This window comes from Sander lucioperca, chromosome 6 (assembly GCF_008315115.2).
Source record: "Sander lucioperca isolate FBNREF2018 chromosome 6, SLUC_FBN_1.2, whole genome shotgun sequence".
Taxonomy (NCBI): Eukaryota; Metazoa; Chordata; class Actinopteri; order Perciformes; family Percidae; genus Sander; species Sander lucioperca.
The window spans coordinates 2,508,194-2,535,409 of NC_050178.1; the positions used below are offsets into that span (position 1 = coordinate 2,508,194).

Below are 27,216 nucleotides of genomic sequence, written 5' to 3' on the forward strand. Positions count from 1 at the left end.
TGTCAAACTTTGTCATACATTATGATGGCAACTTGGAAAATCCTTTTATATAAATAATGGCAAGTCAGCTTCATTTGTTGTTAATTACAGTTGGTTCCAAAGAGCTTTATAAAGGCAGCATTACGAAAACAATATATAAAACATACCCTAACCCAAGACTGAGAATAATAAACACAAAAGTCATTAAGGAAAAAAAAGAAGGAACCATGTGAAGAAAGACCAAAACAGGGGACCCCCTTTAAGCATTGTCATGATGTGATGGATAGTTTAGAGTGAGAAAACAATTACTAAGTGTCAAAATGTATGTGTTTTATTTTTAGTATGAAATTATTATTTTTATAGGAAGTGATTTTTGCTACAAGGATTAATTTTCCACCTTAGCTGGGAAGGTTCACACAATCCTTATGTTCGGAAAGAACAAGGCCAAATGTCAACATTTGGATTTGAAATTTTCAGCTAGACTGCAGCTGAGGCCAAGTAGAGCATGAGAAGAGGGACCATATGAGTTTTATTATGCAGCATCGAACTTAGCCGGAGAGGGGAGAATGGGTGAAACAGATATATAGTAAAAATTTTGAGGCAAAAAATTTTGAGGCAAAAAAGCGCCTTGTTAATGCAACATTTTTATCCATTTTAGACTATGGAGACCTGTTGTACATGAATGCTTCTGCTAAATGTCTCCACAAGATTGATATTGCATATCACGCTTCTCTGCGGTTCATTACTAATTGCAAGGTCTTGACCCATCACTGTGAACTGTATTCCCGAGTGGGATGGCCTTCTTTGTCCTCCAGGAGGCTGGGTCACTGGTATACTTTCATTTATAAGGCCATGCTTGGTCTTTTGCCTTCCTACATCTGTAATTTAATCTCACGGAGGAGTGTTGGCTCTCACTGTTTGCGTTCGAATGATCTTTTGTTGCTCGCTGTTCCACTTGCCCGTACAGAATTGGGAAAAAGGGCTTTTGTTCACTCAGCCCCCCACACATGGAACATGTTGCAAAAAGACTGGAAATTGACTGAATTACTTTCATTGAACGCTTTTAAGTCCAGATTGAGAGCATTTGAGTCGATTCTTTGTAATTGTTTCTCATAATGTATATGTAATCGTATTGTATGTTTATAACTTTTTTGCTGCTTCTTGGCCAGGACTCCCTTGAAAAAGAGGTTTTTAATCTCAATGGGACTTTTTTCCTGGTTAAATAAAGGTTAAATAAAAAAAAAAAAAGTATAAAGGTACAGAATAATGATTTGTTTCCATGTGTTTCACTGAACCTGAAATATAGCCTAACACTGGAAACCAAGCTGGAAATGGCTGGCAGGCATAACCTTTGGAAACAATAATTGCATTTTAATTTATTAAGATAAAGTCAAGAGTATAACAACATTGGTCAGTCTTTAAAATGTATTTGGCCAATAACACAGTCCTTTTAAAATGCATATGGATTCATGCACTTTTGGTTATCACTTGCTCTCCATAACACTGATCTATTGGAGCATCCAAATGTACAGATGGCAAGATCAGGGAGAGTTGCCAGCACTGCCCTTTGGTAGTTTGACGCTCATCACATTGCACGGATGAATAAGTCATATAAGGCAAATCTGCCATCTCTTCTGTTTAACCTCAGGGGGCAGAAGGTTGCCGAAGTTGCATGGGGCTCATCCAGTTTTTGGGCACTAAACCTCCCTCAATAAAAACTCATCCCAGAGTGCTCAGTGCAGCACCTGTACAGTATCTCCTAATCCCTAACATATATCTATCTGCAGGAAATCCCATATACTAACAATTCAGTTCTTCAGTTCTTACGAAGTATTATAGAATAAATATACAACTGTAAATGGTTGTAGAAATAGTGAAGACAAAAGTAAAAATAATTTGCAAAGACGGCAATGTTTATTAAAAACAACAACTAAGTATGTAAGATTATTGCTTATGTTATCTGACAGTGTTGTAACAACACAGTCTAATATGCTGACAATTCATTTAAATACTGCCTTCTAATTGTGTTATACTAATTTTTGAAAACCAAACTTCTTGGCTATAAAGTTCAACAGGAAACATCCATCCATACATCCATTCAGCCACTTTTTATATTAAAACGTATGGGAAGCAGCTGCAGGATGCCCAAGAGTTGGTCGCTGTAAAAAAAATAAATAAAATAAAATTAAAAAAAAGGAAAGAGAAAAATGGCTATTTGGGCTGAGAAGAAAAGCTGCTTTATAGAGAAGTGAATGATAATATTTTCTGTTGGATTGTACTGTAGTTGTACAAATTTTATCATGTGAAGCACTTTGTGACTTTGCCTGGAAAAGGTGCTTTTATTATATGGACTACCTTTTTTGTCAACCAGCAAATCAAAATGAAGCACAAGACCGTTTCAACACAACAACAACAAAGATAATGATTACATATTGTACCAGTAGAAAACTGGTCATTATAGTAACTGATTATCCAAAGAGAAAAGCAAAGTGGTGACAATTGATACAACAAAGCAACTGAGCTGGAACAGGTGACCTAAAATGAATGAGCGAATCCATTGTTAAGAAAAGAAAATATGCACATTATGCAATCTGCTTATTATTTCTCCTCAAAAGCTCTTTACCTCTCTACAACACAGACTAACGAATGATACAGTCATGTACTAAGGCAGGCAGATATTTCACAGGCCTCCACAGAGACACCCAGTGATGTGACCCCTTAACAGGACAAGAGTTAAAGGAACCACCAGATGTGAAAGTGATTCGGGCCCAGAATCTGTCCGACTTGGGAGAGAAATGTATTGTTCCATTTGATCATCTACAACGGCCTCACTCAAATCTGATCATCATCATCAAAACCCCATTTGTGCTAAGCTGTACACAATAAATACATAAAAATATCTCTATAATACAACATCAATTTCAAATATTTTATGTAGCACATTATGTAGCACATTCTCATGAGCTTCTCCTCTCAGTATAACGCAATACAACAGCAGCACAAATTACGTCCTCCGAAATGACCATGAGGTTGAATTAGGGCTGGGCGATATGACAACATATATCGTCAAAGTGATATAAAAATGTCTATAGTGTATATTTTTCTACATTGTTTCTATCACAATGTCAAAAAACTAGCAGCCAAACTGCGCTACGGCAATATTTACGCTATTTGGATGCACTTTACGTATTGATCCTTGCATGTTATGTTAATTTAACACTAAAGTTCTTAATAAAATGAGAAAATACTCATGGCTTTACCATGTGGTTGTTTTTATATAAACAATCGATTTATTTAACTACCAGAAAACATGTTTTATGATGTATTGTTATCAAGATATGAAATTATCTATTTGGGATGGAAGATTTTGGCCATATCGCTCAGCCCTGAATTAACACTTCTCTCACCTTTGGACAAAAACTGAACATTATAAATTTCATGTGAAGGTAGGATGTATTTCATCGCTGTTGCATTTGACTGTATGAGTTTTAGCTAGCTGTACCTAATAAACTGGAAACTGAGTGTATAATATACACAGTCGTGTGTTATAATAAGGACAGAATTAAACTAACTCCAGTCTTCTGGTGCTGGTGCTTCCCGTTAGAAACACAGACAGCATGACAGTGACATATGTATTTGCTTTACTTGGTGTGTACACTTGGGCAAAGCCTGATCTTTCAAAAGAAAATACACTTTTATTCAATCAGGGAAAGCACAAGTAGTTCATAATGCACAAAGAAGAAAGCAATAAAAGAGAATACAAAAAGAGAGAACATGCAATAAAACAGACAGATGAGACAGAGAGGAAAAATAACTGGATGAGCTCAGTGATGAGATAAGGTGTGAGGGATCCATCTGTAGGAGACACAGTATTAGAAAACATGACTTACAGTGTACAGTTCATTTGTCACCTTCACCAGCTCCTCGTGCATCTGGATCCCAATGTCCTTGCTCTACAACACAGCAAGCAGAAAGAACAGGGGTGAGACAACAAATAATGTTTCAGCCTTTAGCTGTGACCTGTTGGAACAAGCCCAGTTGGTTATGCTGACACTATGCCTTTGGCGAGTTATAGTGAAGTATGTCGACAACTATTTGATATAAATCCTAATGACGTTGGTGATTATCTGACTTCTAATAGTGCCACCGTCAAGTCAGAATTTACACTTGTCCAACACTACAAGATGCCTCTGAAATGAATGACTGACACTTACTGTAAATGCTCACCAAAAGATAAACCCTGTCTATTTAGGCCTTCTTCTTCCACAGCCCCAGATGTCTTGACTGAGAATTTTTGTTTTTATTTGTCATACATGTTCTATTACTAAGTCAGACTAATTGAATTCAAATTTTATTCTCTCAACCAAAAGCACACCACTTCTTCCATCTCATCAGCTCTTCCTTCCACTCAAGCATGAAACAGGCTGCATGAGGAAATGAAATGAGGAATGAAAATATGGAAGACACTGCTCAAAAATAAAATTACTGTAATACTGAGGCTCACAAATCTATGGTACAATGTACAAGCAATCATTGTTGGGCTTTACATTTCTTAGTCGTACATCTTAAGTACACATTTACTTGACAAACTTACTGTATCTCTCTGCTGTTGATTAGAAAAGACATGATGTCTGTTAGCCACATGTGCATTTAACTTCCTGTGAATATTGCACATTACATCACACCTCATATTTAGACTTTTGCAGTGTGTGCATGTGTGAAGTGCGTCAAGGGGTGAAAACAATGTGTGATATCTTCTGACAAAGAAAAACACTGTCTAATTGTGTGTCATTGTGCTCTACAAAGATAAACAAAAAGTAATAATGCATCAAAAGGAACAACTATTTCCTGCGTCATATCTCATTTTAATAGCGAAAAGATTGCTTAAGCCATAATTTCTTCCTGCTGCCCATACCAATTAATATGTTTTGTTTAGAAGAAACTGCCAGAGATTCAGCAAACACCTAATAAAGCCGCACAGTTAATTCTACTCCCTAAAATGTGACTATAATTAGTAGTCTATTACATTAATATTTGTTTTTAATTTGTCCTTAAAGGTCCGATATCATGCTTATTTTCAGGTTCATACTTGTTTTTTTTGGTTTCTACTTGAACATGTTTACATGCTTTAATGTTTAAAAAAACACATTATCTTTCTCATACTGTCTGTCTGAATATACCTGTATTCACCCTCTGTCTGAAACACTCCGTTTTAGCGGCTGTCTCTTTAAGCCCCCCTCTCGAAAAATCCCAGTCTGCTCTGATTGGTCAGCATTTCCACTTCTTCAATATCTGTGTTCTTGGAGTCTCCGCACCATCATTTCAGCAAGGGAATGACAGTAACAGCACTGTACCGGCACTTTCTACCTATATATAGTATAGTTGTGACATCATAATAGTACAGAAGTCTTGACGGCTCGTTTAAAGGCAGTTTCTGAATTTGGACTGTGTTCATTTCTTGATTGATTGAGCGTTTTGATACTTTCACAGTATTTAAACAGCACCTCAACCTGCTTTATAATTAACAAAGACATTGAAATTTCACTTTGTGCAATATGGGACCTTTAATGTTACCATGTAGTGGTGGGATCATGAAATTTACAGTTTTACATTATTATACAACACAACACTTGGTTCTCTGTTTCAGTTTGTTTTGGTAAATTTGATTTAGTGGATATTCACTTAAGGTTTTTACAAAACATACTATACACTATTAACATAAAGTGTTGCATAAATTATTTTTCCTTACACTATGAGTCAGGGAGCGGAGCCCCATTAAAGTAGAGAATTAAAAAGAAAACAGGCCACCACAGAACCACCCATGAAACGTTTGATTATTAATGCTGAGCAACTAATTGCAAGAAATTTTAGTGGCTACAAACTACAATCTTTCACAAAGCCTGGTTGCTGTAAAGTGTGATTTAGTAATCTGAAATGCACTGCATTTTGGCAAAACAAAAGTCAGATCTTAAAAGGTCTTTACAGGTGATGGACGGGAAAGGAAGAACTCAGTTGAAAGTGAAAAGTTAAAGACTAAATTTAGGCTATGTTCATGATTGAAACAATGACACTTGTCAGAGATTGATGCATGCAGCTAATTAGGTTAGATGAGTGGGCTGTTGGTATGCTGCTAACAATAGCTGATGGCTCGCATGCTGCATAGTAAAGTGTGCAGTGTGTCATGTGCTTTTAAATGTGGCAATAAGGCAGTTCTTTTACAGTAAGTGTGTCAAAAGCTGACTAATTCTGGTGCACCCAAAACAGTGTATCATAGTGACACAGCAAGATGCATAATGGTCATCTCAAATATGAATCATGAGTATAATTTTCTGTCAGATCAATAACTCCCCATATTTGTCCACACCCTGCTCTGCTATCTGTGCTTGAAAGAACTTGCTACTGGTGAGTCAGAAACTTAACTAATCATCAAAATGGGAAAACCTCATCAAACAAAATCTTGCTACAACAGTTCTTTAATAAATTAGATTATGAAATGTACCCAGAAGAGTAATAACATTAGTAATACAGGAGGGGTTTTATCTTTTTATTTTGTTTGTATCTGAAGTGCAGGCATTAAGTCCTATTCAAACAAGCACTGGACTGAATGTGATAAATGGGGAATGTCCTCAGAGGGCTTCAGCAGCTGGTGAACGGCATCTGTATGCATCAGTTGCTCTGAAGTGAGACAGACTGCAGCCTGTACCGCAGAGGCTCAGGGAAAGCAGAAGGGTTCAACCAGCGAGTAAACCACTGTGATGCAACACACTGTAAGAGCTGTGGCGGGTCATATTGTAACAGCCCTTATAGAAACGCATGTTAGTCTACATTCTTAAAATCTCCCTTCTATGAAAGGCAGAAAGTAGCACAGTTGGACTTGCTGTAATTTATGTATTAATATATTCTCTTTGCAATTAATTTATATTGAGAGTCATGGAAACAGAAACCGGGCAGTCTGTACATTCACATTTGCCACTCCGGTAGTAATTGCATTATTTGAGACTGGAGGAGAATAGAATACCATCTATACATGTATGGTATTATAACATATTGATCTTCACATCACAAATAATTACAATATATCATTTCTGTAATATGATATATTCCCACTATAAGTCACAGTTTTGTTTGTCATTTATATGCTAAACAAGCCCTTGATCAAGTTTTTGTCAACAACTTTTTGCCCTTGATCACCTTGTCATGTCCAACAGTCAATCATCCAAAGCTCTTTTACTCGTTTCTGTTTAACAATTTTAATTTTCTGCAGAGCTCCATGACGTTTTGATGCATTATTTATTGCCTCCCAATATGTCTGTCAGCAGCAGAGCCATCCATTCATTCTTTTAAATATAGAAAAAGCTACCTGAGGGCACCTGACTTCAAAAGGACAGAGTGTTTCTCCTTTTTCAGATCTGGCACAGTTTCTGACAAACACTGCACTGTCATCCACACAAGCACACACACACAGACACATGTACACACACACACACACACACACACACACACACACACACACACACACACACACACACACACAAATATCTGAATGGAGCCTAGTAAGCAGACTACAGCTCACATACAGGAGGGCCTGCAAGGTGAAAACAGGGTTCTGATGTTTGGATAAGACCTCAGTCATCTCTGCTATGTGCTGACAGTGAGCCAGATGTTGCTCACACTTGTAGGGGCTGCAGGGTGTTGAACGAGGGGTTTCTTAGCTTCACTTTTCCCCATGCTGTTTTAAGCCAAAAAGTAGAGAAGTAGCTTTCATTTTAGCTGTTGCAAATTCATACCTTGCAAGTTCAACTTTATAGCAACACCAAGGCATGACAACGAGGCCCAAAGTTTACAATAACAGAGAGATGAAAACACTTTCCTCAGCAAATTGCTTGTTATTTGTATTGTCCTTCTAACTCTGAAATTGTGTGCACTGTGGTGATAAGACGGTAGCATTAAACAAAGAGGAAGGATGATAGTCTCACTGACCTTCTTAAACAGGCGGATGATGTCCTCGCTGATCTGGGCCAAGCGGGCGATGACATTGTTGGTGTAGAGGTCGCTGAGGGTGGCATGGTCACGGCTCTCTCGCCTTGTCTGGTTCAGCACTAGGTACCAGCAGTTTACTGAGGACAGCAGGTGCTGGTCTTTTCTAATAAAAAAAAATAAAAACAGGAAAAATGCAGGATTGTTACAATACGGACAGGTGGTAGTGAACTGAAATAGTAATTTGCATAATTCCAGTTTAAACAGAACTATGAGTCAGCCACGACAGCCACGCTAACAACTCCGTGAGGCTGTACTTAGGCACAGCCATAGACAGTATATAAGAATGGACCAACAGATCCCGTTGCTCTGGACAGAGACCAGTGAAGGCCATTAGAAGCACTTTTCCGGTGAGCGCCGAGCGTTACTCCACAGCCTCCAACTGAGAGAGACGACGTAAATGTGTCGTGAGCAACCTGTCTGAAAGTTGTAAGTCTTCTGGTAGCTGTGCAAAGAGAAATCTCAATCATTCCCAATCTTACAGAGACGGAGAGCGTAGGTATATGTAAGGAGATAACATGGACACAGGCTAATTATTGCTAACTAAAATGCTAGTTAACATTAGTAATTAAACTTAAATAGCTAATGTAAGTCGAAACTGTCTGCGAGTTTCTCCTGTACTATACGGTAATTCCTCTACTATGCGACAGTAAGTCCCGTGGTTATGACACAATCGTTAGCCTATTTTTAGAAAAACGTCTGCTACGGAGCCATAATGTGAGGTACAAGGTAATGGAGCCTTTTATACATTGTCGTGTTTCTTTAGAAATAAACAATTGACAAATAGAGTCTTTAAACGCTTCAGATGTAAAGTTATTCGCTGTCAAAGTGACGTCAAAATGAATGGCAGTCAATGGAATGCTAACGGGGGGTGAGTGCTTATTGGCATCAAAATGGCGCCATCAGAGGTTTGGGTTGTGAGGAGACGCTTACCCCCTTGGGCACAGCAGTGCTTTGACCGAAATGCTATCAGCATGCTAACATGCTCACGATGACAATGCTAGGAAGCTGATGTGTAGCATGTGTAATGTTAACCATGTTTACTATGTTAGTATAGTGTGTTAGCATGCACACAGCTGAGGCTGATGGAGAAAGTCACGTTTTGAACTTTTGGTGGCGTTGATGAAATGTTAAGAAACCAGCACCAAAGTTATTACAATTCATCCTGTGAGGTGATGAATGGCTGTACCAAAGTTCATGATAATCCATCCAATAGTTGTTGAGACATTCACTAAAAACTAAAGGAAAAAAAAAAACAAGTGAGTAGGATTCATCTTCTGGGGACCATGAATATCTATACAAACTATCATGGTAATTCATTTAATAGTTGTTGAGATATTTCAGTCTAGACCAAAATGGTGAATTTGACAGTTTAAAAAAAATTTACAAGGTTGTTAATCAGAAAAACTCTAAATTAAGAATAAGAAGGTCTGGAAGTCTCCAGGTATATATTCATGTTCAGGGTTAAAGCCTTGAAGAGAGAAACAGACAAAGGACACAAGATCTCTTTTACCCAGGCCATGAATGTCTGTACAAGATTTCATGGTTGTTGAGATATGTCAGTCTAGACCAAAGTGGTGGGCCGACTGTCCGCCTACCTAACATTGCGATCCCTAGAGCCATGCTGCTAAAAATATACGGAATTATTTATTTTTCAATACTTAAATGGTTATTGGAAGAATAGCAATAATAAGTGAGTCCAAAACAGGACTAAATAATGCACTAGGGTGTTTTATATGCAGTAATAAAGATAAAAGCAATTGAAGTTATTGGAAACAATATAGCTACAAATATGATCTGCTGAAAGAAGACACCGTGTTGGGGTAGGAAAGAAAGAAGGAAACATTGTGGCATAAATACCACAATGTTTCTTTCGTTCTTTTCTTTTTTGGTGTATGTCTTTCAGCACACTCCAAACAATGCTTCGGTCTAGTAAGGCATCAACTTGTTGTAGGTGTATAAGGCTGGTGACCATAATGATCTAGAGAGTCATGGGCCCTGATTGCTGCATATTCAGTTTAAACTGTCTCCGCCTCTGGTGATTTCAAATAGAAAAGACCAAGGCACATAGCCATCGAACCAGACACACACAAACACTGTCCCTTCAAACCCATACCTTGTCTGGATACTATCTAATCAATCACCCAACCCAGAGGAGGAGACAAAGAGAGAGAGGGGGGAATGAGAGCAAAGGAGGGAGAGAGGCAGAGCAGGGTGGGGGATAGGGTTTCACTGTGGCACAGAAAAAAGAAATGAGCAGCACCAACATCAGAGAGCTTCCATAATGCTAATCACATCTAATGAAGTTGATATCTGTCTACTCCAGAGTGCTTCTCCGATTATTCCTTTACTTAACTCTGCCCCTAAACACACTTACACCAAGCTGACAGGACACAAACATCAGCACATTGTTCTCATGACGTCAGTGCCGGGCAGAAAACAGGATGGCATGTGTCAAAAACTTCATCTATCCACTTATTACTGGGTCTGCATCATTAGTCAATGTTAGATTGAGAATGGTGTCCTAAGACGCACTTTGTCTGAAAAGTGAGTCAATTAATTTGCTATTACAGAAACGTAACGGTAATTTGAAAGAGCAGAGAACATCTATCCATAGATTCACACCACATTTCAGTCTTGCAATCAAGAGGTAATAATAAAATGATTAAACTGAACATTAATTTGCTATATCAAAATGAGTTGAACCCGACTGACAGACTATTCAAAAGGATGGGTAGGGCTTAGGTTTTACTAACAATAGCGGCCCTGATGTAGAGCATATTCTCCGTCGCTCCTCTGGGATGGCCTATTTCTACTGTCTCACCATCCCTCATTTTGTACCAGTTCTGCTTGACTGACCTATCTGCCTGTAAGGGATGCAGCTCCTCGGTGTATAATTGTAGTTGAGAGGTTTAGGAAGCAAGCACCATACTCTCTGCTAATCCCTAAAAGTGATCAGAGATGCTTCATCACATCCCTAAGCACAACCAGGCTCCCATTTAAGTCCCTTCTTTAGCTTTCTTTAGCTCTTCAGCTTTCCGCTCAAACACTTTTCAGGTAAATCCTTTTTCTTATGGTTAAATGTGCTTGTGGACCTGTAGTCCCAAATGTAACACTGTTGCAAAATCTGCTGCTTAAATCACTCTTTCCTTTTAGATTATGAGGTGTTTTACTTGACTAGAGTACCAGGATATTTATTTTTATGCCACAGTGATAATATTGGAATTTAATATACAATTTTGGAACATAAAGGCTATAAAAGTATTTGTTCGCCAGCAATTTATAGATTAAAAAAGTGATATATGCATCCAACAGAACTAAGAGTCTATAGACATGCTAGCGCCTCTGTTAGGTGTAGCGGTGCTTTGAGCTAAATGCCAACATGCAGAATGCTAACATGCTCACAATGCTGCTGATGTTTAGCAGGTTTAATATTTATCATGTGCATCATCTTAGTGTTAGCATGCTGACATTTGCTGATTAGCAGCAAACACAAAGTACAGCTGAGGGTGATGAGAATGGCATTAGTTTAGACCAGCCTGTTTTTGGTCATAAACCAAAGTAGCAGACCAATTAAAATTGTAAAAAATAAAAATGAATGAAATGAAAAGTCAGAGGATGACCAAAATTATCAAAATGTAAGGATGGAAAGGAAAGAAAGAAACAAGGATGATAATTAAGGGAAAAATGAATAAGATGGTCTAAAAAGGTCTAAAAAGTGACCAGATATATATTTTTAATGCTCAGGGTTAAAGCCTCGAAGAGTGAAACAGACAAAGGACACAAGATCTCTTTTCCCTAGCTGCTGTTCTCATTTTACAGGAATTAGAGGCAGAAGGTTGGTAATTAGGCTTGTGTACCAGCAGCATCTCTGGGAGTATTTTAACAGAGTAATAAATGTAGCTCCTCGACTTGTTTTATGGGAAAGAGACATTACCTTTTCTGTACCGGCTCTTATACAGAGGCCTATCCATCACAAAGGATCGACTTCAGCATGCAGCAAAACTCATTCATCTCTACTCTGTACCTACTTCTCCTCGCTGATTTCCCGTGAAAAGGCTGAGTATCAGTCGAGAGCATGCGGTTCAATTAATCTAGAGGGCTTCAAAAGGGTTGGTTTTGGATGGCTCAATGCCCTCTGTATTTATTCACAGGATATCATTAACATGCAGAAGGCAAGCAATGAGAGTCTCTAGAGAAGGGAGAAGGAAGAGGAGGAGAGACGAGTGCAGCTTTATGGCATCCTATTACATCTGTCTCATCCTGAAAAGCACTGCCTGGCTGTCTCCATGGTTTTTACATGTTCTGCATTGCATCACTGTCTCTCTGAGGCAGACACACACATGCCGTATAATCTGTGAATGCATTAAGTAGCATGAAGAAGATCAGAAACAGAAACAGTGGAAGTGAATTCAGAAACAGAGAAAAGAGTGTACTGTATGGTTGGAAAATATTGCAATAATCCTTTGATTCAAGGATTAATTGATGGCAAACTGGTTCCATAGTGTGCATACCCTAAATGAGTAAGCATTATATACAACAGTGCATGTGCTTTAAGCATGGCTGCACTGGATGTCACCATCTAATCACCCAGGGCCTATGATGTGTCTGAGCCAGGATTTCCAGAAGGAAGTGTGTATTTATTAAACCAGGACTAGGCTCTGTGAAGGCCTTTAATCTCCTCCACACTGCCTGCATGCTGCTTATCAATGAAACAGCCAAGGAAAAGAAGGAGCCAAACAGAGTTTCAAAAGACAAGGGGCACGTGGGCACATGCAGCCAGCTTTGCCATTTAAATTTGTTTTGCCTCAGTTTTCAAGCAGGGCTTCAATATGCTACAGCGCAGATCTGCACATCATTTAGCATTTTTTTCTTTTTTTTGTGAGCAGACACACTGCCAACATTTAATAATGCACAGCTGCACAGACACAGGGACCAGAGCAGAGCGGAGTACAGTGCAGCGTCAATAAAGGGTTTGACAAGATCTGAAAAACAAACTGCAAACCAGTTAATCTATTGATGTTGTACATACTGACTTCCATCAGCTGGACTTGTCAACCTGACAAAAGCAGGGAATGGACTGCTGTGTTCAAACAAACCAGGCCTAAACAGATATAGTTGAACCTTTTACCCTTTGCCCCTAGCTCCTGAGAGCCGCCATGCTTCGACTACATAGTTACACAAAATGGGACTAAAACTATAGCTGTAGTATGGTGCCAATGCACAAAGCACCATTAAAGCATCTGGTACTATGCAGCAGACATCATTCATCATAATTATATCATAACAAAAGCATTGCATCACTCTTTATCATAGTGGCTCTTTAAAGACAACTGTGTTCTGGACACTTAAATGTTGTTAAAAGAAACACGTTGATTCATTTTTAAAGCTGGTGACCATGAAATGAACAGAGACATCACTTGAAAATGACCAAAAGCAGCTTCAAAACTAAAATAACTCACATATACTAGTATGTATGTAGTGCAAAGATCTGGCGCTGTAAAGATACCAAGCAATTTTCTCCCCCAGTTGCTCCCAAACCAATTGCCTGGATACACACACAAAGAGATTAACACACACACACACGCACACACACACACACAAATTTGGACATCACTACAAGCCCCGTCTTATCTCTCCCAGACAGGTTATTCTCCATATCAATATTGCAAGAGTTGCCTTTTTAATGGTGCTATGTTACTTCTGAATATGTCTGTTTGACAGACAGATGAAACCCATCCACTCTAATTTGATGGGGTACATTATAAATCCAATCCATGATATACCCTTAAAAGTCTGCTCCATAATTATAATCAAGTTAGATGTTGTCTCTCAGGAACTGTGAAACAGTAAGATAAAGGAAGTGGTGCACTATCTGGCACAGCAACTGCAGTATAGGGCAGCTCAGTAACCCTTCGGTGTGTCTTTTCACTGTGACAAGTGAGGTAAAGTGGAAGAGCACAATGATCCTTGGTCGGGTTGCTGCCGTGCAGCTGTAGCTGCAGTATCTGTAAATCACTGTGGCATTCAGCTTGCTAATGAATGTGCACTGGGAGGGTTCAGCCAACAGACTAAAGGCTGTAATCCAGCACATATGGATGTCTGTCCTGGTCAAAATTACTCTATTTTACTTCTCTGTTTTGACTGCTCCTTGAAAACATAAAAGGTATAAGTAGGCACAAGATACTAGGCTGCTTCTGAAGTACTTTTCTGCAGTACAATGCAGAGTTTACAGAGCACAACTTTTACTGCAATGAATGACAGTCACAGGCATGTTGACAGGGGTTGGGAAAAGGATAGTTCAGATTTGTTATATCATAGATGACATATAGATGACAATTTCATAGATGAAAAATCAATTAAGTATGTTCACAAAATAAAGAAACTTAAAATGTTTTTTCTGTGTTTTTGATGGCGTTTATGCATTGTGGGCTTTTTGTCAAGACACCGCACTGAGACACTTGTTGACTTCTGGCTTTTAAGTCTGCCATGATCTAGGCAGTGTAAAGTGTAATATTATTAGAACATGTGTCTGAGCATTAGGGCTTTATTTCCAACACCTGTCCCTTGCTATGTGGATAGGATCAACTGTAGTCCAAAGGGTAAGCCACTGTGTCACAGAAGCAGCAGCAGCACAGTTCTGTCTACTATCAGCCAAGTCTTAGACGCCACAGTGATGTCAATTATCCAATTATCCAGTCAAATCTGCATTCACTTCACACACACTGTTATCCTAAATACAGTATGTGTACATATCTACACACTTCTACATGCTCTTATTCCGTATCAAGAGTGTCAATAAGCCCAACTCAAATAAAAGAACTTTGATTTGCTGATAGTTATTTATCTTGTTTACCAATGAGGAACAGAAGGCACAATGAAACACATATTCATGTCCCCAAACTTTCAGTTTGTAAAAATAACTGTAACGCACTTGGTTGGCATGTATAAATGATACTTAATAATCAAACTTACTTCTCTTCATATTGAAACCATTTAATAAGGTGAATTGGCTTCTCATAGATGGATGGCAACATTTCAAATACAGGGGTTTTGTTTTACTGTAGTATTTACAGCATTTACTGTATTTTCTGTGTTAGTCCAAAAACAAAAAAGATTTCACACCCTGAGCAGGAGACTTGAACATCCGTGTTTTGTTTTCATTTAAGCAGGCTATTAATAACATTTTGTCGTGCAGCAGATCAGTGAGCATTTCAGAGTTAGACAGACCTTTTCATACTACACATGATGACACAATACACATTTCAGGATTCAAAATATATAAATGTAAGGAATGCAATCCTGCTGTTATTTGCAGGAATCAGAGCTGGGGTTAGACTATATATATTTCGGGGTAGATTCATCTCTGAGATCTGCTGCCAGATCAAAGCTGTCTTTGTGTCATGTTTCCAGACTGAACTAAGCTTCCCTGCTTGCCCGAGGTTTTTGATTTAGGGAGCGGCAGCACTTAATTTCATGCCCTGTGTGAGTCATGTACCAATGTGTTGAGTGTGGTTTCTGTGCAGACGATCCCTCTTTTTTTTCACCAGCATACATTTCAGTTTTTCAAGAGCTACAAATCTAAATAGGTCAAGGCTCAGGTGAGCTGACTGTGATCTGATGACATTCAATGGTGTTTCTTATTCACTGTTTCCCTCACAGGCTTTTCTGTATTTCACCATGCTTTACCTTTCTCTTCAACAGACTCAGTCTTTCCTTCACAAAATATTAAATGTAAAATAATTAAATCCAGTAAAGGTAGTAGGAAGTAATTTACTCTATAATTGCATTTGTATATTGTTTAAGTGTAGTTCTACAATTCTATAATATTGCATTATAATTTGGTACAATATACTGTAGATACTTTGAGCACACATTTTAATCTATAATCTATATAACTAATCCATCCTTGTTAGTCAATAACATTTCTATAATAAGTGATGTCTCTTTTGCTGTTAGCCCTCCAACTACAAAGGTTCAACTTGTCAACAATCAAGCAAACATGTACACTACCAATAACACTGCATGGTCCCGTACTAGTTTCACTAATAAGTAACTATCTTGAAATCATGATGTGTTTTTTCATTTAATAAACACATTTCTGCCTGATGTAGAGCTTAATGAGAGTCTGCCATGTAATGGATGCCATTTAAAACATAATAAAGCATAAAGCTTAACTCAAAGCCTTCTTCTCAACAGGCTTCAACTTCTTTAATGAACTGCATCCTCATCATTCTGCCAGAACCAGCTGACCTTTGAAGACATCATAAAGAGCTTGACTGTAATAATAGATATTCCCTTACAGTACATAATTATATTGGAGTAGTTTGTTGTATAGTTCTGCACTGTAATCAAACAAGGCACTGTGATTAGCAACAGGGCTGGGTCTTACAGCCAGGTTATAAATAGTGAAGTGTTTAAAGGGGGTTAAAGTCACTTGGCATATGGATGCCTGTGGTCTGGGTACACATTAAAAGGAAAAAGGGACCGTAGCTTTACAAACATTGATGAACAAAAATCTGTTCAGTTAAAGTAAACAACAATAAGCAAAGTAAATGTGAAAATGCTGCTGCTTTAAAACAACAGCACACAAACAAGGCCATAATTTGGAGAGGATGCAAATGAGCATTTCTGTTTTTTCAGGAGACTACATTCCTTTCGATAGATAAAGATACTTAACCAAAACCAACGCCCTCTCAAATGCACAAACACTGTACAGGCAACACTTAGCAGCAAATGTCGCCGCATGGCAGAGAGGGAAACTCACTTGAACTGTTGGTGTTCCCTGGAGCTGCGGATCTTGGAGGAGAACCTCTCGGCCAGTTTCTCTAAGCTGCGGGAGTATTCCAGTTCAATCTCTGCTTTGCGGCGGAAGAACTCCTGCAGGTCCTGCAGCAGCTGGATACGAGACTCAGACTGTTGCTCCAAGCATTTGAACTGCTCCACCAGCTGGTTACGGATCTCTGTCCATCAAAACACCAAACAAAAATGGTATGAGTCAACTGTTTATACTGCTGTCACAACAGCACACAACATCAAAAGCAATATGTCATGATGTTGTCAAGCATTATTATGTAACATATAATTATTATTATATTACATTATTTGCCCTAGAAGGTATTTCTCAGGTATTCATTTTCCACACACTCATTTCAAGTTGTAGGATGGTTTCTGCATTGACACTTACTGAGCCTGTGCAGGTTTTAGATGTTGATTGACTAAAGGAAGATGAAGCAGTTTGGGCAGGTTTTCCTTAAAATCTAACATGGTGACTCAACATGCACTAAAATGCTGTGTAATGACTTCTGTAGCAAATGCCAATCTTCAGACAAATGCTTGCGATTAACTGACACAGTAATCATTTATTGAAATAACATCATATTTGTAGCACCTTTAAGATTATTTAGTCATTTTTAAATCAAGCTACCATGTAAGACAGGAGGTTTGTACATATAGGGAGCGCTAATAATATTTAATGGGAAATATGTGAAGAGCTTGAACTTGCCTTTCATTATCTGAGAAGCATTATAGCACAAAATGCAACATGTCACAGTCACATAGGAACACATTTAACACAAGTCAAGCAGGGCTGCTAAACCAATCATCTACAATCTACAGTATATCACAATGTTGGTGTATGCAATTACTAATAATCAAATGCCGTTATTCTAAGCTATTTTATTACACTCCTTTAGACCAGCAGCAACATAAAGCCTCTAGCTGTAAGTGAGAATGACCAGTGAGGCTCCATGCCAAGCTGTAAAGTGACATGTGTGTGTATGACCTCTCATAGGCCCACTTGGAGCGAGTAGAAGAGTTTTATTTCTCCTTCAGCGGAACCTGATGCTGCCAGGCAGACGACAGATATTTCATGCCAGTGGGAACCCACAACAGAAACTGGATTCCTCTGTGTAGTGCTGTCATCAGCAGCAATGATGCCTCTGCTCAGGAACAGAGAAACCCATTTTGCAGAACAGAAATACAACCTGATGGAAGAAGCTACCACAAACAGGATGAGTGGTGTCACTTCTCAAGAGGAAGGAAACCTCCTGAACTAATGAGCATCCTTTATTAGAAACCAAAATGTTGTTTGATCATCTCATATTAAAGACGTGTTATTGTCACATACAAAAACCATTTGCCTTAGTGCAATTCCTGAGTCAAGTCTAGCAGTATACTTAAATGACAAGAATTCCAGATTACAGCACATCCAGCAGTGGTTTCATCATAACGCTTTCAGTGTTTTTCTTGTGATCTTTAGGATTTTTTTCAAACCAACAGTGTGGTGACAAAATGAAATGGTGAGCATCTTAGGTTTCATTTAAAAGCAATAACATCAGCCAGTAATACACAATCTATCACATTATGCACTTCACAGAATTTATGTGTCCGGCTTATTCGAGCTTTTCCTCCACCTAAAACTCTTGTTTGTGTTTATTTCAGTCTTCAAAAGGTCTGCATGGTAATGCACTTGAAAGCAGCAATGGAAAAAGGAACTTCCTAAATGTAAGTCACTGCATGTTGCAACATCCTTGATGAGTTATTGCAAGTTATAATCCTAAAAGCTAAGGATCATGGATGGATTTTATAGATATCTGAGCCATGGCAGTGACACTCTGCCACGCAGATGAACTGCTGAGTGAATGGTGAAACCACTTCAGTGACACAGACTGTGTTTCCATGCTATTGAGGGTGTAATTTGGTCAGCCAAGCCCTCCTCGTGGATTTCACTTCTAGGGAAGCTTGCCATTTGAACTGAAACATTGATGTTGTGGGGGCGATCCTTTTCTCTCCCTGTGATGTCGTGCCGCCTGGCCTCAGCCTCGAGCGGCATGCTTCGCTCTGTGGTTAACCGTCCCAGCCTCCTCTTCATCAGGGGCCTCCCTCTCCTTCCCAGCTCTGACGACTTAAAGCATAGTTTTTAGTGGGAGCCCTGAACCAGAGCTCAGGGAGATATACCACTTAACTGCTTTACGCCTGACAGGAATGCCTTGTTTTCGCAAACATGCAGCTATGTTCCCTGTTTGCAACAGTTTTTTTTGTTTTATATTATTTCTTTTAAAAAGTGAAAAAACGGTGAGTCGAGAGAAATGCCCCAGGAAAATGTGACACCTATGTGCAGGAGTGACAGGGAGGACTTTTGAAAACAGTCTTTCACAAAAAGGTAACTCTGAACCACCAGCTGCAGCTCCACATTTGACAGATGAGGTTGGAAAAATAGGTCACGCACACCAGTAGTGTGCCCTTCCCTCTCAGAAACCATGAGCAATTGGAGAATTATTCCCTAAGTACTCCCAGCTCTCTGAGTGGCTTCATTGGCTGTGGTTTATACAAAGTGAGGGACCCCTCTGTGGTTGTGGAGAATGTGAATGTAGGCCTGAAGTGAAAGTGAAGATTGTTTATCTTTTTGAACACCACCAACATATTTCCTGTGCACTATTATTACACTCCTTCAATAAAGAAATCCATAATTGTCTTAACTGCTTTCAAGAATAATTAGTGGTTCAAACCACCAACAAATCAAGTGCTTTTTAAGCTGTTAAAAATATTAATGTTTCATATAAGAGACCTCTCAATTTCTATACTATCTGTATAATACATAACATTAGTATAAATGTGTCTACACCCACCGCCTCATACCTCCCTTCCTTTGTGAAATGTATGTAACAAGGCTTTGAACCCAGATCTCTGTGCAAGGATGCTAAACATGGATGCCCCACTTTCAGCTCTGCTGCTCTGATTTTCTTGGTTTAAAAAAAATGAATAAAACAGTTCCAGATAGGTCTCTTAATAAAGTAACATATACAAATGAGTTTATGGAATGAAAAATGACTTTTAGCAGTCAGTTTAACTATTTAACTAGGAGCATGCTCATTGTTCAAGAACAAAGCAGTCAATGTAATACACCACATTTGACGATGCTGCCCATTCATTTCAAACAGTGATTTTAGTACTCCCAGTGCAGATGGGATTGTTTGGGCAAACTACCAAAAACACGTTTCCTCTATTTCAAAGTGAGCAAGTTAAAACTTTAATGTCGTTGCATGATTAAGCAACAGCTATTATCTGTGGCGGACCTGAGTGTCTTTCTATTTAGAGATGAAGCCATGTGTTTATTTTTTCTCTCTCTTTTTTTGGAGAAGGGAGGTGGGGGTTATCTTCAGACAAAAAGGCTGATAAAGAAAGGTGGGATGAGACTGGAGCAGCTGAAATATGGTCAAACTCTTGCAGGATCATGCATATAAAGGCCAACATTCTTTGCAAAGGATAATTTTATCCTTTAAAGCTTTATAATAACCTATCATTGGGAGTACCTTGTGACATTCGGCCTGAAGTAATTTTTGCTCATGTAATTAAGCTTAATATGAACTTTTTGTTACCAATTCAGTGATATGGAATGAAAACTGTTAAAAACTTTTTGATATATGTCGATGATACTGTTTGATGTCAAATAAATAAAAGTCACTAAAGGCTGTAGTAGTGTGTGTGTGTGTGTGTGTGTGTGTGTGTGTGTGTGTGTGTGTGTGTGTGTGTGTGTGTGTGTGTGTGTGTGTGTGTGTGTGTGTGTGTGTGTGTGTGTTCGAGTCCAAAGAGTTTGAGTCCAAGTCAATGAGAGACAGTCAAGAAAAAAAAGGAATCTTCTTCAAGACCACTTCCTTACAGGTTGATAATTTATGTGACATGAAAGACAGTATTATATCTTCTATTTCTATTTTTTTTTCTGCAAAAGTTATGCAGGCTGGTTCATTACTGCTGCTCTGAGGTTCATTATGACATACAGTATATGACATATTATGAGAGCAGACAGTCCTTGACGTGAGCAGACTGTCACAAATTCATGCCAGACACTTAATATTCCTGACCTTGGGTCCATATATTATTGTTATAAAAGAGCCCTACCCCTTCCACTGGACACCTGCTCCACAATATAATTTAAAAACAGACACATGTCTCTTACATGTTGTACATGTTGTGCACATCCATGTTGCTTGTACAGGACAAAAAAGTAAATGTTCAAAATAAGGTAAAGTCCGCACAACAGTTTATTGCTCTGAAAAAAATGTTTTTAATAGTGCAGAATCAGGCACACTATATACCACAATATAATTTCCCTGATGCCAGGACAGGAATTGATAGCGAAACGCAGTGGACACTTGTGTCCTCACAGCACAGGAAACCCTCTGAAAACAATAGTAGGATGTTGGGGATTCCTGAACTTTGAACCTCACAGACAAAATCTTGTACTGGCAGGCAGCTGTGTAAAAGCACAGTATGGTGATGTTTCTAGCAAAGGTTGAATGAACTGAAAACCATCTACTGGAATTGCACTCCACCCAAAATCCTTTGTGAACTGAACAGTCACCTCCTGCGGAGTGTCTGTAAAAAGTTTAGTTCACAGAGTATGAAAAGAAATGCTGTTTGTTCATTGAGCAAATCAATATATATTCTACTATATTGGTCATTTTAAATTAACAAAGAGTGAAAAAGACAGTGATTCTGATGAATGGAAGAGGAAAACTTGAGAATTTAAACAGAGGCAGCGTGCCATATTTTGTCAAAAAATATGGCAAGTGTTTGGAAGATACAGATGGACATCAGAGAAATGGATTATGCTGCAGGTGTGGTTTGAGACTGTTGAAATATATTGTTACTCAAGCTGAATACACCCTCTGTTTTTAAAAACTACAAACATTTTATAATCTACATTGAGTGAGTGTTTGTTGCTCAAACCAGGGTAATGTTCCTCTGTTTAACAGAACCCACAGTGTCTGTAAGGTTTTATTTTTTTCTCTGCCTAAGGCAAAAAGCCGCTGAGTGCAAAACATTTTCAACAACTTCCCCAACGGATGCAAACAAATGTAAAACTGATCCCCACTAAAAAAGGACTTTCGACTTTTTTCCTCAGCACTTAAAAAGGTATCATTGTGTCTGATGTATTACAGACACTTTTATGGGCTGAGAACAATACATGACTCATTATTTTTATAAAAATGAAACATGCCTCTCCTTCTGAAGTCAATTCAGGACACCAGTGGTGTTGCATTGGGGCAGCATTTTACTGCAAGTCTGCTGTTTAAGAGGGCCATGTGATGTCTTGACGCAATGAAGTTGAGATATAATTGGAGTGCAGTGAATGAGAGGGATTTTCTGCACAGCATCCCGAGGGCAGCAGGGGAAGCCAGGATGAATAGGGCAGCAGGCTGCCAAAGGAGGAGCAGGAGAGATGGATCATTTTACTGCAGGGCAATAAGGCATATAATATAACATATAATCTTGGGGTGTGATGGTACAGTATATGTGCCTTCTCTACAGACAATTACAGCCATGTTTAGCATGCATGTAAGTGTTTTAATGATTCAGTACCAAGCACAGATTCCACTTCGTGTTTTGGATATTGGTGCAGTGAGTTTGGAGGAAAGAACTACATGTCTCTGTGTAATGGGGATAAATTATAAATCATAACCAGCCTCAGAAGGTATTTAACAATTGGAAAATAACATCCTTGGGCGTTCGCATCACCATGCAGTAAGACACACATACAGTGTGTAGACACACACACACCAGACAAAAGCCACTTCGAGCCAAATTCACTAACCTAATCCCCAACTCAGCTCTGCAGTATCTGGGCTCTACACTGCAGAGCCAAATTCACATGAAAAGCAGACACACAGACAAACGCAACCCTTATCCAGACCTTAATTCACTCTCTATGCCCCTTGCACTGAGTCTCATAATACAAGTTCTAGTTATTGAACTAATCCCCCACTTCTTTGTTTCCTTTTTTAAAATCCCCTAATGATTAATGCAATTTTGGATTCACAAGGACATGCTCCTGATGTCAGTGTAGATTCTTCTCTGTCTCTCTCAATCTCGCCTGTTCCCTCATTAGCCCAGGCTGCTACAGCACATGTATTCAAAGATAAGACGACAAGAGCTGAGACCAATCAATGGCTGAGCAGAGGTGAACCGATGGAGCGTCCTACAGCAAGATGTCAGCTGTCAGTCTCTGGGTCGTCCTTCACTCTTAATCCTCCCTCCTAATTATCTGCTGGTTTATCGGATTTTCCACTGGATGTTCTGTCAAACTAAAAATCAATCAAATAAACTTGTTTCGTGCAATATCTTCACTAACTTGTGTGTGTAGCCCCTTCTTGAAAATTAACTCTATTTAGGCATATGCTTCTTGTCATCTAAAACAATCTGTGATAATAAGCTTGATGATAAACAGCTCATGAAAGCCTCCTAAACTGTAATAAACCTTAAACCGCACTGCTTTGAAGGAAAACACTCAACTCCTAATGACAATAAAATAAACATTAACGATCAATTGTCGCTCTGCTTCACAGTGCAAGAAGAGGAAAATCACCCCAGACTTTCTCATTGCTGGCTGACGTTGATTTCATCTCTGGTGCCCGTATCGTCATCATGTCAGCATCGTACATGAGTCTGATGCTTCAGAGAAGCCCAAGCATATACGCTACAAACGGAAACACGCCCTTTCAGAGTTTAGCTGCCCAGCATTGCTGTATCCAGGATCCAACTCTGCAGGACCAGGCTAAGAGGTGTCTCCATGGCAACACGGGCGTGCACCAGTCCCCGGGGAACAGCTTATTGGAGGAGAGCTGGAGTCTGATGGATGTGGACAGGTGGCAGCATTGAATGAAGATCCATGTACGGATTTATGCACTGCGTCATTATATGAATTCGTGAAGCTGAAAAGATAACCACTGTGCAGCAACATCTGATCAAAGCAATAAAACTAATTTCACAATTTCCTTCTGAACACTGATTGCATCAATCTAAAATAAAATACTACCACTGCATATGTTATTTAAAAATGCACTGGAAGTTTTAAATGGCTCAATTTATCCAACAATATTTAGCTTTTTAGGTAAAACTAAGAGTCATGTTCACTTGAAAAAAAAAAGAGTGTGAGAGAGAGTAGTATACCTGTATACTGTATATACGAGTCACAACCTAAGGAGCCCCTTATATCCTAAGACAACACATAGCCTACTGCAATTACAGTGAACCGTAAACTAGAAATGAAGCTATGGGTTTTGGACTGTTGGTCAGACAAAACAAATAATTTAAAGACACCATGGGTTTTTTGGAAAATTATGTTTTTCACTATTATCTGACATACAGACCAAACAAATCATCATTAGTTGCAGTCCTACATTAAATAATTCATAAAAGCAGATTTAACAAAATATCACGGTTTGGGGATTCTAATAATAATAATAATAATAATGAGCCTGTGCCATATACTGTATGCTTCTATTTCTACCAACAGTGGTGGGCGAGAGGGATTTGTGAGCTGCAAATAGGTACACTCTTTAATTATCTAAAGTCTGTAGTGGGACCTGTGCTTCACGGGTACATAATAAAGTTAATTTAGCACGTCCCAAGCCAGTACTGTAACAACCTAACTAATTACTTAATGAACTTTTACATACTCTCATTGTAGATTTATTTTTGTACAACTGCCCTGTTTCCTCTGTTTCTAAGGTTACCGTCTCTCAACAGGAAGTTTGTTTTTAATTTTCTTTTTATCTTTTTCTTCTCTTTTATCAACTATTGCTTCATCTCACCATGGGTACTTGTTGGGTAATAAAGCCAAATAATGTAACAATTTCCTGTGAGTTTCTTATTCTCAATTTGCTCTTTTTTTCTCCATTTGGATTTTCTATTAGGGCCTCATGATATGAGGAAAACATGTGAAAACGTTATTGAATATCACGATAACGATATTACTTGCGATAAATAAATAGATATTAAAAAGGTACTCAGTTGCTGCTTTCAGTATTCTTCTAAAATACAACAAATTGCTTGTTGATTTTGAAACAAACGAAAGGAAATCATTTCTAAGATTCTTTTATCGAACAAATTGAACAATTAATTAAACATAAAAGGCACCACTAAAGTTGATATCGCAGTGATGATAAAAAAAACTATATAGTGTTTTTTTTTACGAATTTACACATAGCACACTGACATCATTTAAAATTCAGCCTGTTCTTATGAACCATTTGTTCAAAAAGCTACGAAAAGTTAAGCACTGTAATTCGTAAGCATTCCACGTTTTTTTTGCTGTATTCACCACATTGACGACCAATGTAGGCGGAGGTGGTCGGGGAGGATGGGTGGGCGTTAAAACACAGGACTTTCAAGCCGGCTAAACACATCTACTAACTGCCGCTGATACAACCGAGCTGTGACGGAGGTCCATAGCCCACGTCGTGAAGCTCTGTAGCGGCTTACAGTGCTGATCCATTTGTCCGTGCAACGCTTCTGTCGCGCCACGCTCCACTTTATTCTTATGGGTGATGTCAAGCGACTTTAACACGCCCACAAAGCATCTCGGGAAAGCGGCGCTGCATTTGAAAAAATGCTGCGTGTCCAAAAAGCTGGCCGATGCCCATCTTTATGCAAATTAATCTGTTGAACGCGACGCGACTATCCAGTAGAAGTAGACGAAAATCTTTCAAAATGACCTTTGTCGATCTGAAATGAAGACAGATTCAGCACCTATATGGCCTATTTCTCGCTTAAAATGTTTTCAGACACGTTTCGGTGAACTATTTTCGTAAAATACTAGATTGTATTCTCAATGAGCCACCATGACACCGTTGAAATTCTCGAGCAGCCAGACCAAGGGGGTAAGCTTCTCCTCGGACCGCATAGCTCCTATGGCGCCATTTTGATGCTACCAAGCCATCACCTCCCGTTAGCATTTCATTGACTGCCATTCATTTTGGCGCCACTTTGACAGCGAATAACTTTACATCCGAAGCGTTTAAAGACTATTTGTCTATTGTTTATTTCTAAAGAAACACGACAATGTATAAAAGGCTCCACTACCTTGTACCTCACGTTATGGCTCCGTAGCAGACGTTTTTGTCAAAATAGGCTAACGATTGTGTCATAACCACGCGACTTACTGTCGCACAGTAGAGAAATTACCGTATAGTACAGGAGAAGCGTGCAGGCAGTTTCGACTCACATTAGCTGTTTAAGTGCAATTACTAATGTTAACTAGCATTTTAGTTAGCAATAATTAGCCTGTGCCTATGTTATCTCCTTACATATACCTACGCTCTCCGTCTCTGCAAGATTGGGAATGATTGAGATTTCTCTTGGCACAGCTACCAGAAGACTTACAACTTTCAGACATGTTGCTCACGTCACATTTATGTCGTCTCTCTCAGTTGGAGGCTGCGCAGTAACGCTCAGCCATCACCGGAAAAGTGCTTCTAATATCCTTCACTGGTCTCCGTCCAGACCAACGGGATCTGTTGGTCCATTATATATATATGTCAATGAGCCAGACCCACATCACGCGTTCGTCCAATTAACTGCCGGTCGAGGGCATGGAGCATCAACCATGGATGTATGACATCGCGACACCACACTTTAGTCATGTTGGACAAATGGATCTGTACCGTGAAACAACTAGCAACTGCCACTCGGCGTCATGGAGCTCGTAGCCAGCCAGCGTCACATGACCACTTGGCGTCACGTGACCAGCCGGTGGTCTCCCAATTTCGCAGGATATCATACGTTTTGGTTTGCATAATATTCGTACGATATCATACGGACCCTTTCATGATAAAGCGTTGTTTAATTACATAATGCCAGGTTATAAAGTTACTGAGGATTGAACCAAAACACTCTTATCACCTGGGACCTGAGCTTGTACAGTTTTTCTATCCATTAGTGTCTATCTCCAACAGCAAATTATTACATTACCTCATTTAGCGGACGCTTTTATCCAAAGCGACTTACAATTGCTATATATCAGAGGTTGCACGCCTCTGGAGCAACTAGGGGTTAAGTGTCTTGCTCAGGGACACATTGGTTGATGTATCGCAGTGGGAATGGAACCCAGATCTCCCACACCAAAGGCATGCGTTATATCCACTGCGCCATCACCGCCACCACCTTCTATGGGTATCTTTCACAGCTCCAGCCAAAATACATTTCAATTTAGATTTAAATTCCCTTACTTCTTATTTTTGCTATTTTGGTTCAGCAAATATGTTTGTATATCAAAACAGCATTCATTGTTCATTTTGGAGAACTAAACATGTAATTCATTTTTGGTATGTCAGACCAATCATTCTTGATTTAAATTAAATTTAAATGTAACAGCCCTGTAACTAGGTTTTAGTCCCCCAGCAAACAACAGTGCATTAC

The 27,216-nt window shown here is 39.0% G+C and overlaps 1 protein-coding gene across 3 annotated transcripts in view; it reads right to left on the bottom strand.

Annotated features, from left to right (window-relative positions):
• Positions 1-27,216, bottom strand: part of srgap3 (SLIT-ROBO Rho GTPase activating protein 3) — a 61,123-nt gene that overhangs the window by 27,569 nt on the left and 6,338 nt on the right. For all 3 annotated transcript variants that reach the window (XR_004897599.1, XM_031287442.2, XM_031287444.2), the window contains exons 2-4: positions 16,784-16,979; positions 7,960-8,122; positions 3,870-3,932 (exon numbers count right to left, since the gene is read on the bottom strand). Coding sequence is in view for 2 of the 3 variants with exons in the window: in XM_031287442.2 (XP_031143302.1) it covers positions 3,870-3,932; positions 7,960-8,122; positions 16,784-16,979 (422 nt within the window). In the remaining variant the exon portion in view is untranslated. The remainder of the gene's footprint in view (positions 1-3,869; positions 3,933-7,959; positions 8,123-16,783; positions 16,980-27,216) is intronic.